General features: G+C 39.7%; 1 protein-coding gene across 1 annotated transcript in view; it reads right to left on the reverse strand.

Annotated features, from left to right (window-relative positions):
- Positions 1-14981, reverse strand: part of TMX4 (thioredoxin related transmembrane protein 4) — a 70289-nt gene that overhangs the window by 6069 nt on the left and 49239 nt on the right. Inside the window, exons 6-7 of the mRNA XM_068986719.1 lie at positions 9054-9155; positions 82-145 (exon numbers count right to left, since the gene is read on the reverse strand). Coding sequence (XP_068842820.1) covers positions 82-145; positions 9054-9155 — 166 coding nt within the window. The remainder of the gene's footprint in view (positions 1-81; positions 146-9053; positions 9156-14981) is intronic.

Consider the following 14981-nt stretch of genomic DNA (forward strand, 5'->3'; position numbering starts at 1 on the left):
ACAGGGAAATTCACTATGAGCACAGAAGGGCATACCACGGACTTCTAAAGATACTCTATCTCATAAACTTATCATACTTACCAGAATGTTCAGATATATTCCTTGGAAGTGGCAAGTAGAAACATTCAGATATTACTACCAAGACCTGGAGGGAAAACAGTGATTTTACAGTGAGTGAATAGGACATTTATTACCAAACAACCTTAAAGTTAGGCCTTGCTTCTATAACCAGATATTCATATATAAATACAGAGCAATTGGTCAAAAGTCCAAAAACAAGGCAAGGGCAAAATTAAGAATTTTCTATTTTTCAAATGTGGATATAATGCTGGAAAACACTATTAATTTCAAACAGAGGTCACAAAGTCAAATGTATACACACAGTCCACTAAAAACAGATGAATTAATAAGCAAGTATAAGAAAACAGACACTCTCAGCCAAGTCTGAAGTGATCCTTTAAAAAACCTTACTATGGCAAATGATACCACTGTCACGGCAGAAAGCAAAGAGGAACTAAAGAGCCTCTTGATGAGGGAAGATGGAGGAGGAGAGTGAAAGAGCCAGCTTAAAACTCCACATTCAGAAAACTAAGACCCTGGCATCTGGTCCCTTTGTGAAGTGAAGTGAAGTGAACTGAAGTCGCTCAGTCGTGTTCGACTCTTTGTGACCCTGGGGACTGTAGGCCGCCAGGGTCCTCCATCCATGGGATTCTCCAGGCAAGAATACTGGAGCAGGTTGCCATTTCCTTCTCCAGGGGATCTTCCCGACTCAGGGATTGAACCCAGGTCTCCCGCATTGTAGGCAGATGCTTTAACCTCTGAGCTGTCCCTTTACTACACAGCAAACAGAAGGGGAAAATGTGGAAGCGGTGACACGTTTCCTCTTCTTGGCTCTAAAACCACTGAGGACAGTGACTGCAGCCATGAAATCAGAAGACAACTACTTCTTGGCAGGGAAGCTATGACAAACCTAGATAATCGTGTTAAAAAGCAAAGACATCATTTTGCCAACAAAGGTGCATATAATCAAGGCTATGGTTTTTCCAGTAGTCATGTACTGATGTGAAAGCTGGGCAATAAAGAAGGCAGAGCACTGAAGAACTGAACTATGATGTTGGAGAAGACTCTTGAGAGTCCCTTGGACAGCAAGGAGGTCAAACCAGTCTGAACACTCTTTGGAAGGACTGATGCTGAAGGTGAAGCTCCAATACTGTGGCCATCCCATGAGAACAGCTGACTCACTGGAAAAGACCCTGATGCTGGGAAAGACTGAAGGCAGAAGGAGAAAAGGGCAACAGAAGATGAGATGGTTGGATAGCATCACTGAGTCAACGGACATGAACCTGGGAAACTGCAGGAGATGGTGAGGGACAGGGAAGCCTGGAGTGCCGCAGTCCATGGGGTCGTGTAGAGTCGGACATGACTTGGTGACTGAACAACAGTATGATAAATAAAATGAGTCTGTATATGGGTTGTCCCTCACCAGTGGGAAACTCCTGATTTTCTGGAAGTGTATTTCAGGGTGTAGAATTACTAAGAGTGTTGTAATAAATTACTAGAGGTGCACCGGCAGGACCCTGAGGGATGGGATGGGGAGGGAGGTGGGAGGGAGGGTCAGGATGGGGAACACATGTACACCCATGGCTGATTCATGTGAATGTATGGCAAAAACCACCAGAATACTGTAAAGTAATTAGCCTCCAATTAAAAAAAAAGCAGTGGGAAAATAATAATAATAAAAATAAACTACTAGAGAGACAAACTGTGAGAAAACACATCAATGATGTGAACTAGATCTTACTTTAAAGAGTGATTGACTGGCTTCACCTCCAACCTTGATTGCAGCATTGACTCACTTTCTACTTACTACTAATAAGCTGTTTCCCTTGATAAACTACAAGCTTCCTAGAGGAAGGTTCACTCTGGCTCATGTTCCACACCTGGACTGTGGGCTGCAATGATGAAACTGATGGGAAGATGTGTGAAACTGGGCTGAGGTAGTCAGGGTCCCTCGCTCCCTACACCCTCCACACAGCCTCCACACAGTAGCGCGCAGCAGAGAGAGACCAGCGCGGGAGGAAGCCGCCCGCTGAGAAGGGCGGCACTGGTCCTCCTGTACTGAACTAACTCCTCGGCTTCACCTTCACTGTGAACAACTGCCCAATGTTTAAAACAGAACAGTACTTCATAAATTTAAGGGGTTCAAAAATTTTTAAACTCCAAAGTCATGTCCTTTTGATTCAATTTTATAAACATCAAATGAGTAACTCACTTTGACTATTACCACCTACATATTCATTTATTACTTTACTTAATATTTGGTTCATTACATTTAAGATATCATGTTAAAATCTGGGGGGAAGGGTTCAGAAAAAGATAAAAAAAGGAAGTTGTAAAGCAATATGTAACAGGGAACTCATAAAAAATGAAGAAGGCTCTTTGATAGATACTTCAGAGATATAGAGACGACAACCAGTTCTGGGGTTGGGGAAGGATCCATCCAGAATTACCACTTGAGAAAGAGGGCCTTTGGGGCCCTGGATGTGGTTAGGAGAGGACGAGCACCACCAGCAGACTCGTGTAAGCAGCACCATGCTGCACACAGAGGCTCTTGGATACAGTTGCTGTTCAGTCGCTCACTCATGTCCGACTCTGTGACCCCATGGACTGCAGCACACCAGGCTTTCCTGTCCTTCACTATCTCCCGGAGTTTACTCAAACTCATGTCCACTGAGTCGGTGATGCCATTCAACCATCTCATCCTCTGTCGTCCCCTTCTCCTCCTGCCTTTAATCTTTCCCAGCATCAGGGTCTTTTCCAATTAGTCGTCTCTTTGCATCAGGCGGCCAAGTATTGGAGCTTGGATCCAGAGAAATGCCTAAATGACAGACAGAGGAAACCCATGTGCAGGGCAGTGGGATGCACGAAGCACCGAGGGTTGGAGAGGAGCAAGCTCCAAGCTGTTAAACTGATGTGAACAACAAAGAGGAAAACACTTCCACCTGAAAAGACAGAGTCTGAAAACCAAATGATAGCCACATGCTTACAGGAGCTATTCACTGAACATAATGCTTTTTTGTGACTTTCTTTTTCCTTTCTTAATACCAACTGAAGCGAAAATTTTTGGTTTGGTCACATTGCAAAGGAAAGAAACACCTGCCAGTGACAAATAATTGGCATTTACAACAAAGCCTGGAAGGGAGTAAGTCCCACCTGTGAGATACCTGGGCCATCTAGAATGCTACGTAAGGGGACCTACAAGAGACTTACAGGACACCAGCCTCAACCCTGTCAGCTGTATGACCCTGGGCAAGTCACTTAACTGTTTTCTCACTTGCACTCTACTCTCTCAAAAGGATAAGTCTGGGGTCAGTCTACCACTAAGGGCTGTTTCATGTCTCTAATACTACATAACGCCATTACACCGTCATCCTTCCCAGAAACTGGGAGGAAAATCCTCTCGTTCCATCAGTTCAGGATCTATTTTCCAGTCTAAAGAACCACTCTCTGGTGATGGGCCACTTTCTGAGCCACTAAACATGGCACTGTTTACAAAGAGGGCCTATACAGGAATGGTACCCTCCTCTCCTTCTTCCCTCCGACAGTTAGATTTTCCGGTTTCAGCTTAGCAGCCAGCCAGGCATCTAAAAGAGGAGAGCAGACAGATTTGCCATCTTTCATAGAGAGTGAGAGCTACACCTCCTCATACTGGAGACCCTCTCTGTGGAAGCTCTGTGCTAGGAAGCAGTCAGCAGCATATACTGGGTTGACCAAAAAAGTTCATTCCAGTTTTCCCACAAGATCTTGGGTAAAACCCAAATGAACTACTGGCCAACTCAATAGAAAAATGGTTCACCCAAGTTGCAAAATTCAGACAGTATCTACACCAACTGAAATGGAGACCAGATAAGAGATGCAAAAGTTTGCTGCCCGTATATTCCATGGCTTTTCTGCCTGTCCACAGCTTTGCTGTTTTCCATCCTTCAAAGCACAGCTGCTGACGTCAGAAAGTGACGCAACCAGAGCGATCTGATGTACACTTACGGGCCTTCCCCATGTTGGTTTAAAGTGCAGAATATAGACTTCATTTCCAAAACTGAGCCCTTGGGCTACATGCGAAAAATAATATGGAATTAGTATAGCCACTATGGAGAACAGTGTGAAGGTTCCTTAAAAAAACTGGAAATAGAACTGCCATATGACCCAGCAATTCCACTGCTGGGCATACACCCCGAGGAAACCAGAACTGAAAGAGACGCGTGTACCCCAGTGTTCATCACAGCACTGTTTATAATAGCCAGGACATGGAAACAACCTAGATGTCTATCAGCAGACAAATGGATAAGAAAGCTGTGGTACATATACACAATGGAATATTACTCAGCCATTAAAAAGACAACATTTGAATCAGTTCTAATCAGTTGGATGAAACGAACCTATTATACAAATTGAAGTAAGTCAGAAAGGAAAACACCAGTACAGTATAGTAACACATATATATGGACTTTAGAAAGATGGTAATGATGATGCTATTTGTGAGACAGCAAAACAGACACAGATGTAAAGAACAGACTTTTGGACTCTAGGAGAAGGTGAGGGTGGGGTGATTTGAGAGAATAGCATTGAAATATGTTTATTACCATATCTGAAATAGATCACCAGTCCAGGTTTGAGGCATGAGACAGGGCGTTCAGAGCTGGTGCACTGGGATGACCCTGAGGGATGGGGAGGAAGGTGGGACGGGGGTTCAGGATGGAGAATACATGTACACCCATGGCTGATTCATGTCAATGTATGTCAAAAACCACTACAATACTGTAAAGTAATTAGCCTCCATTTAAATTAATTAATTAAAAAAATAACACTTGATAAAATATTTTAGCCATTACTAGTCTCAATAAAGACAGCAAACAAAAACCAAATTAGCAGTCTTGCTTTGACTTCCCATCTTTTAAAATTATGGGAAAAAAAGAAAGACGTAATGGTGAGGCTTATGGGAAAGAAAGACTTGATCAGGAAATCACTTCTCTATGGGAAACGTCGTGCCCTTCCTGGCCAATGCACATATTAACATTTCATGAAAAGATTGGCACAATAAAGGACAAAAATGGTATGGGCCTAACAGAAGCAGAAGACATTAAGAAGAGGTGGCAAGAATACACAGAACTATACAAAAAAAATCTTCATGACCAAGATAACCATGATGGTGTGATCACTCACCTAGAGCCAGACATCCTGGAATGCAAAGTCAAGAGGGCCTTAGGAAGCATCACTACAAACAAAGCTAGTGGAGGTGATGAAATTCCAGTTGAGCTATTTCAAATCCTAAAAGATGCTGTGAAAGTGTTGCACTCTACGTTTCCCATAGAGAAGTGATTTCCTGATCAAGTCTTTCTTTCCCATAAGCCTCACCATTACATCTTTCTTTTTTTCCATAATTTTAAAAGATGGGAAGTCAAAGCAAGACTGCTAGTTTGGTTTTTGTTTGCTGTCTTTATTGAGACTAGTAATGGTTGAAATATTTTATCAAGTGTTATTTTTTTTTAATTAATTAATTTAAGGTTTCCAGCAACCTGGAAAACTCAGCAGTGGCCACAGGACTAGAAGTGGTCAGTTTTCATTCCAATCTCAAAGAAAGGCAATGTCAAAGAAGGTTCAAACTACCAGACAACTGCACTCATCTCACACACTAGCAGAGTAATGCTCAAAATTCTCCAAGCCAGCCTTCAACAGTACAGGAACCATGAAAATCCAGATGTTCAAGCTGGATTTTGAAAAGGCAGAGGAACCAGAGTTCAAATTGCCAACATCCATTGGATCATTGAAAAAGAGAATACCAGAAAAACATCTACTTCTGCTTTATTGATTATGTCAAAGCCTTTGACTGTGTGGATCACAATAAACTGTGGAAAATTCTGAAAGAGATGGGAAATACCAGACCACCTGAACTGCCTCCTGAGAAATCTGTATGCAGGTCAAGAAACAACAGCTAGAATCGGACGTGGAACAACAGACTGCCTCCAAATTGGGAAAGGAGTACATCAAGGCTGTGTATTGTCACCCTGCTTATTTAACTTACATGCAGAGTACATCACACAAAATGTTGGGCTGGATGAAGCACAAGCTGAAATCAAGATTGCCGGGAGAAATATCAATAACCTCAGGTATGCAGACGACACCACCCTCATGGCAGAAAGTGAAGAGGAACTAAAGAGCCTCTTGATGAAAGTGAAAGAAGAGAGTGAAAAAGCTGGCTTGAAACTCAACATTCAGAAAACGAAGATCATAGCATCCGGTCCCATCACTTCATGGCAAACAGATGGAGAAACAATGGAAACAGAGACAGAGTTTATTTTCTTGGGCTCCAAAATCACTGCAGATGGTGACTACAGCCATTAAATTAAAAGATGCTTGCTCCTTGTAAGAAAAGCTATGACCAATCTAGACAGCATATTAAAAAACAGAGACATTACTTGGCCAATAAAGGTCCTTCTAGTTAAAGCTATGGTTTTTCCAGTAGTCATGTATGGACGTGAGAATTGGACTACAAAGAAAACTGAGTGCCAAACAATTGATGCTTTTGAACTGTGGTGTTGGAGAAGACTCTTGAGAGTCCCTTGGACAGCAAGGAGATCAAACTAGTCCATCCTAAAGGAAATCATCCTGAATATTCATTAGAAGGACTGATGTTGAAGCTGAAACTCCAATACTTTCACCACTTGAAACAAAGAACTGTCTCATTAGAAAATCCCTTGAAGCTGGGAAAGATTGAGGGCAGGAGGAGAAGGGGATGACAGAGGATGAGATGTTTGGATGGATCACCGACTTGATGGATGTGAGTTTGAGTGAACTCTGGGAGTTGGTGATGGACAAGGAGGCCTGGCGTTCTGCAGTCCATGGGGTTGCAAAGAGTGGGACATGAGTGAGCGACTGAACTGAACTGAACTGATGACTCACAAAAGGAAGGAGACCCTCTGACGTCACCGAGATCAAGCTCCACATGACGACACCCATGCCTTGCTTTCAGTCCCCAGTTAAAGGCAAAGGTGACAGGGATCAGTGATCCTGAGACCTCACTGCAGGCAAAGCTTCTAGTTGTTCTGTCACTTTCAACACACATTACAGGTGCAGAAAATGCACGTTGAGCAGAGATCCATGCTTGCTGTTTTACGGAAATGTATTAATAGAAAATGTATGAATCTATTACTGCTTTAAAATTATTATTTCCTTAAATTACGTTCTCTTCCCAACTTCTTTAAAGGAACAGTATCACTTGGTCACTTGAATAGTCTAGAATCAACTCCCTTCTTCAGATCAAGTCTCTAATAACCTTCCTACACTGATAATTTGACTTAGTTTCCAAATAAACTTAGGGCCCAGACAGGCCTGACTTTTTCAACTTAAAGTCAACCTCAAAAATAAAATTCTAAACTATTTATGCTGAGAAGAGTTTTCAATGTTTGGACTTCCCTGGTGGCTTAAATGGGAAAGCGTCTGCCTATAATGTGGGAGACCCGGGTTCAAGCCCTGGGTCGGGAAGGTCTCCTGGAGAAGGAAATGGCAACCCACTCCAGTATTCTTGCTTGGAAAATCCCATGGACGGAGGAGCCTGGTAGGCTACAGTCCCTGGGGACACAAAGAGTCGGACACCACTGAGTGACTTCACTTTCACTTCCAATAGGCCCATACTCAACTACATCCAGGATAACTCAATCTCAGAATCACCCAGGATCTCATATTGTTTCCCCTACAGAAGCCACACACTCATGCAGCTCCAGAGTAGACAGCAGATGGGAGAAATACGTTGATATCCACAAAGTTATATCCAAAGTCAAATTATTTTAGGCCAGAGGACTAAGGACACGTTAATTAGCAATAAGATTAATACAGCAGAATGGAACATACTCAGGACTACTGAATTACCCAGGACTACTTAAGTTCTATCCCTACCCATGAAATTAACATCAGCAGTCAAATGACAAATACAAACCATATATGAGGTAAGCATACTCATGGCAAAATAAAATCAAGCCTCCTTGGCACCCTGGAATATGACTTTGTAGCATCAAGTTATGGCTTGCTATAAAGGTGACTGCTAATATTTTCCTTAAGTTTATTTTTTAAAAGACCATGCGAAAGAGCTAAAATACATTACAAAATGTAAGGACAGACTCTAAGACAAACTTACCTAAAGGGTGATCCTTTTTCTATAAATTTTTAGTCATTAATTATTCCTATTTATAATATAGTGTTTAAGAGCTATGTGATCAGTATATAGTATAATAACTTTTATGAACTTCTCGAGTTTAAAGCTCAAACTGATCAAGAGTAGGTAAAGAAAAAGATTTCAAAAATATATAACCAAGAGAAAAACACACTCCTATATAATCAAGTATAAAGTATAAAATTATTCCAAGCCCTATCTAAAAGTCTAGGAAGAAAGTATACAGATACCTGATGGATAGGGATTTTCAAATTCAAAGAAGACGTAGTGATATGGTTTGCATCTCATTTTTTCACGTAACAATGATTGTGATTTTTTTAAAATCCACACTATCTTACAAAATCTACCTTGGGAAAACTGGAGTATATGTATAAGAAGCTGGTCATATTTAGATTTTCAATTTGAGGATACAAATAGGAAAAATCATCTTGCTCACCCAAGGAACAAATTCACAGCTTTGGCCTTATCACAACAGTGTTCTAATCAAGTAGGCAATGTGTGAATTCACAGCTGACTCAGTTGTCTTGGAAACTAACTTATCAACTCAAGTTAAGTCTCTATTTCTCTCTTCAACACTGCCTATATTTTGGGTGGCACGTATCTTCAGAATATTTAAGGGGGGGATTGGGGGATAATAATTTAATGAATTTTCCATTATATCTCAAATCTCCATTGAAAGTAGTATCATACAAGCAAATGTTATTTAACTGCTTAGATTATACACAAAATGATGTTTGTTTATGTGCTTTTTCTTTCTTGGCTGCTTTCTAGTTTTGCATGAAACCAACTGGCTTTAAAGACAAGAAAAAAGATTCACGTTATCTCTTACCAGACCCATGAGAAGGCCAAAAATCAAGGTGGCTATCACAAAAAAGAAGTAAGAACACCAAGCAGGAACTCCAAGGGTCACTGTGAAATAGTTGTGAAGATGCTGTGAACAGAAGAAAAAAGTAAAAAAAAAAAAAAAAAAAAAAATTTATAAAGCGAACTAAAAATGTTTGAATCTCCCTCTTTACCACTTTACTCAAGTCTACAGTTCTGTTTATATGAGCTCCCACAAAGATCATCCAGCGGATTATACATCTATATTATTTTTCAAGAGCAAGTCAGATTTTATAACACTGAGAATCTGAGAGTAAAAATCAAGGTTGTATCTAGTAAGAGTTATAGTTCTTTGAAGTTAATGACCAAACAGAACTCTGGTAGGATTGTTTATCCTTCTTCCATCATGGGATTTTTTTTTTGGTCACTATCCCCTAACAACTTATATACCTTAATGTTTACTCATAATATGATATCCATAAAAAATTAAACTTTGTTTTTTAATTGGGCCTTTATAAATTTTTAAGTAGAACTAAATTACTGCTTATGGAACATCAACCATTTAAATGTTTCCAAACTTCCTTTTTCTAGTCATATTCTTATTGCTCAACATCCAGCCATCCTTTACAAATTTCCTAATCACCATAAAATTTAGACATTTTTCAGCTAATTCATTATGAGCAAATAAGATCTCATCAGTCTTTGAAGAAAGTGCACATTCCTTCTTGTTTACTATCCTCTGGGACTCTTATTTTTCACTCAAACAGTAAAAAATGAGTGAGGAGATACAATCTGAGCTAGAAGTATCACATGCTAAATCACTCAGGAATTACAGATATGAACTAGCTAGTGTGGAGTCAAAGCCCATTTAGACATGGACTTGAAGGAGCCATGTTGCCTCATGATGGCTTTGTGATCATCTACTTTAGGCCCTTTTAGCTTCAAAAAAAGTGTTCTTGCCTGGAGAATCCCAGGGACAGAGAAGCCTGGTGGGCTTCCATCTGTGGGGTCGCACAGAGTTGGACACGACGGACGTGACTTAGCAGCAGCAGCAGCAGCTTCAAAAAAATTCACTAAAAAGCCAATAGTTTTATGATATTTTTATGTCTATAGATATCTACAAAATTACGGGGCACAGGATGAAATGGCTCCAAACTAAATGCCACCAGCAAACAGAAATAATGACTTGCTCAGAACTGATGAGGTTAATGAAAACTAGTCCAAGAGTCTATTTAAATATTTTTCAAAACTGAAGTTACTCAAGTATCTCCCATTGGCTTCTCAGTTTGTAACTGTCAATACAATTAGATAATATATCTGTTTCTGGCTTAACTTAGAATAAACAAAACAGATTGTTAACTGGTCTAGAATAGTCTGAGATCTCTTTTCTCCAATTGTTTACTCAGCAATAGAGGCACATCTAAAGACTCAAGGTTTTAAATTCTGACACATGTAATTAAAGTGTTCAATAAATATTTATTGAATAAATAAAATACACTAGCAAATCCTTAAACTATTCACAGGAATGCACACAACTACTGACTTATAAAACTGTCATCTGTATTCTGTTGATGGCACTGGTCATTGCTCTATCTTCAGCCACGGCAACTATCTAAGAATAATCTAGTACTCTGCAGCCCAAGTAGGCAAAAGAGATATTTAGGATATAAAAGGTTGTTTTGCTCAAACTCTGTCAGTGGAAGTTTTAAGATGCATTGTACAGTTCTTTAGGAAATTTGGCATATTGAACATAGCTTATTTATGCTTGTCTTGATTATTCAATTTCATCATCAAAATTAAACTCTGAAATGTGCCAAGGTATTAGAAGACATGGAAAGCCAGTGTGCATTTGTGCTAACCCATGGACATATGAATTCTGTAACTTGCTTTATAAGTAGTATCTGCCCATATAGTTGGAATGAGTAACACATTATAAGTCCATCTGGACAGTGTCTTAAGCCCTTTTGCAAAATAAATCATTTAAGAAATGCTTAAGAAATTTTCTAAGTTATTTTCTAGAATTCAGTAAATGATACGCCTTTGAATCACTGCACTGAGTCATATTCTCAGTGCATTCAAAAACATCCTCTTACAGATTCCACTTCAATTTTCTTGTACTGCCATCCTCTAAGGAATTTGCTTGAGCTTCTTAGAAAAACTCTGCCATCTTGTGGTCTTTTTAGGTGATTACTAAAAAATTACTAAAGCCTCATTAATCAAGTTATGTTTTCAAAACTGTAGCCACAAATCATTATCGTTTACTTTGTCTGAGTCCACAACAGTTTCAGAATACCTTCAAGACTATTAGGGTTCCTGTACTAGGCACATGAAGTTTTTTGTATACATGTTTCCCAGTAATAACTGATTAAAACCGACCTATTTCAATTTTAGATTTCTGTTGTTTGTTTCTTTGCCAGGGAAAGTAACTTTTCACTTGTGGAAAATACTGACCCAAGTTCAATATTATATGTGCTCATTACAAGGAAGCATCATATTATTTCCTTAAAATGCATGCAAATGTCACCTGCTGGGCCCAATACCTCATATTATTATATTTTTGTAATAGGTGATTGAATTAGAGCTAATTTTTAGCTATAAACAGATCTGAATGAGAGGACTACATGAAGACACTGTTTACAGCAGAAAAAAAGGAGGACATTCCAACCAGTGGTCAGATGGATTTGAGGAATGGAGCCAGGATAAGGTGTCCATCATTCAGAGGTGGAGCTTTTTATAAGATTCACTCAAAACATAACAGAAAGGTTGAAAGTTGAAAAAACAATTCCAGGTAGGCACTAACCAGAAAAAAAAAATTATAGTATTAATATTAGAAAAAAATGACCTTATAGAATGTAAATGCAATTTCTGTGTCAAATTTTACTATTATAAACTTAAACTTTTTTTCGTTAAAAAAAATCTGCAAAGTCCAAATATACATATATATATATATACCATATATACTGTACTTCTCAATCACTAATAAGAATATATTAACTGGTTATTCAGAGATGAATCATGTTCTGTTCTTCAAACGGCCTTTTCTCTGCAGTCCAATGCATTCACACAGAATCCATCCATGCTGCCCAAGGCTGTGCCCTGTGCCTACAGAAGTGAAACATCAACTCCTGGCCTTGATGTGCTCCAAATGTCAAGCACAGAAATCATTTGCATGACATAATGAAAAATGGCAACTCCTTGTTATCAGTCAAGCTGTAAGTTCAGTTCAGTTGTTCAGTTGTGTCTGACTCTTTGTGACCCCATGAATCGCAGCACGCCAGGCCTCCCTGTCCATCACCAACTCCTGGAGTTCACTCAGATTCACATCCATCGAGTCAGTGATGCCATCCAGCCATCTCATCCTCTGTAGTCCCCTTCTCCTCCTGCCCCCAATCCCTCCCAGCATCAGAGTCTTTTCCAATGAGTCAGCTCTTCTCATGAGGAGGCCAAAGTACTGGAGTTTCAGCTTTAGCATCATTCCTTCCAAAGAACACCCAGGACTGATCTCCTTTAGAATGGACTGGTTGGATCTCCTTGCAGTCCAAGGGACTCTCAAGAGTCTTCTCAAGCCATAAGAGGTTTGAACAATTATTTATTTTCCCTGGTACTGTCTTTGAAAAGAAAACTACTTTATAACAATATGTGAGGGTCACAATTAATTTCCATCTAATCTCTTTTTAAGGCTTCCCTGATAGCTCAGTTGGTAAAGAATCCTCCTGCAGTGCGGGAGACCTCGGTTTGATTCCTGGGTCAGGACTATCCACTTGAGAAGGGGTTCCAGTATTCTTGGGCTTCCCATGTGGCTCAGCTGTTAAAGAATCCACCTGCAATGCTGGAGACCTGGATTTGATCCTTTGGTTGGGAAGATCCCCTGGAGAAGGGAAAGGCTACCCACTCCAGTATTCTGGTCTGGAGAATTCCACAGACTGTACAGTCCATGAGATTGCAAAGAGTCAGACACGACTGAGCAACTTTCACAATCTCTTCTTAACCCTCAGAACAAATTCTCTCCTGACCTGCAGTTGTAGCAGATTCTGTGCTAAGCTTCTAAAGATTCCTGACACCTATTACAATTATCCTGTTGGTTTAGAAAGTATATGTCTGTAAGGTTTTCAAATAGCTATCAAAATATATGACTCCTAAATATATTTAGTGTCAAAATATAGCAACAGGCTGAATCCGTACTCTCAGTTCCTGGTTTGCAATGCAAAATTCTCAACCTTTGAGTAAACGTCTCACCAATAAAAGAAAATATCAGAAGAAAACCAAATGAAACTCAAAACTATATGAAAAGAGGACAAATGCTAGTTATTTTTTAATATGATATACAAATGTCAAAAAAAGACAATTAACAGAATTTAAACAAAAAAGATTAAGTTCAAGTCACCAATTTATTTTGTTGCTAAAAGAAAAAAAAAAACCTAAAGTAGGTATATCTCAAAAAGCAAAAACTATAATACAACTGAAAAACTGAGATGCAAAAGTTTTGTTAAAATTTCTCTAAACATATACTAATATGCACAAAAAGCAGAGCTTTCATGAGCTCCATGAACTGTTGTTTTTCAGTCACTCAGTCGTGTCTGACTCTGTGACTCCATGAACTGTAGCACACCAAGCTTCTGTGTCTTTAACCCAGTCCTACAGCTTGCTCAAACTCATCTCTATTGAGTTTGTGATGCCGTCTCATCCTCTGTCATCCACTTCTCCTCATGCTTTCAAACCTCCCCAGCATCAGGGTCTTTTCTAATGAATCGGCTCTTCGCATCAGGTGGCCAAAGTATTGGATATTCACCTTCATCATGAGTTCTTCTAATGAACACCCAGGACTGATCTCCTTTAGGATGGACTGGTTGGGTCTCCTTGCAGTCCAAGGGACTCTCAAGTCTTTTCCAACACCACAGTTCAAAAGCATCAATTCTTCAGCACTCAGCTTTCTTTATAGTCCAACTCTCATATCTATACATGACTTTGTATGGAAATATCATAGGCTTGACTAGACAGACCTTTATTGGCAAAGTAATGTCTCTCCTTTTTAATATGCTAAGTTGGTCACAGCTTTTCTTCCAAGGAGCAAGTGTCTGTTAATTTCGTGGCTGCAGTCACCATCTGCAGTGATTTTGTAGTTGTTTGTATTCTTTCCCTGTCTATTTGCCATGAAGTGATGGGACCGGATGCCATGATCTTCATTTTTTGAATGTTAAGTTTTAAGCCAGCTTTTTCACTCTCCTCTTTCACCTTCATCAAGAGGCTCTTTAGTTCCTCTTTGCTTTCTGCCAAAAGGGTGGCATCATCTGCACATCTCAGGTTATTGATATTTAACCCAGCAATCTTTATTCTAGCTTGTGATTCATCCCGCCCGGCATTTTGCATGATGTACTCTGCATGTAAATTAAAGAAGCAGGGTGACAATATACAGCCTTGATGTACTCCTTTCCCAATTTGGAACCACTCTGTTGTTCCATGTCTGGATTTAACTGTTGCTTCTTGATCTACATACAGATTTCTTAGGAGGCAGGTAAGGTGATTTGGTATTCCCACCTCTTTAAGAATTTTCCCCAGTTTGCTGTGATCACACAGTTCAAGGTTTTAGTACAGTCAGTGAAGCAGAAGTAGATGTTTTTATGGAACTCTCTCGCTTTTTCTGTGACACAATGGATGTTAGCAATTTGATCTCTGGTTCTTCTGCCTTTTCTAAATCCAGCTTGAACATCTGGAAATTCTCGGTTCACTTACTGTTGAAGCCTGGCTTGGAGAATTTTGAGCATTACTTTGCTAGCATGTGAAATGAGTGCAATTGTGGGGTAGTTTGAACATTGTTTGGCACTGCCATTCTTTGGGATTGGAATGAAAACTGACCTTTTCCAGTCTTGTGGCCACCGCTGAGTTTTCCAAATTTGCTGGCATATTGAGTGCAGCACTTTCACAGCATCATCATTTA

This window comes from Capricornis sumatraensis, chromosome 15 (genome assembly GCF_032405125.1).
Source record: "Capricornis sumatraensis isolate serow.1 chromosome 15, serow.2, whole genome shotgun sequence".
Taxonomy (NCBI): domain Eukaryota; kingdom Metazoa; phylum Chordata; class Mammalia; order Artiodactyla; family Bovidae; genus Capricornis; species Capricornis sumatraensis.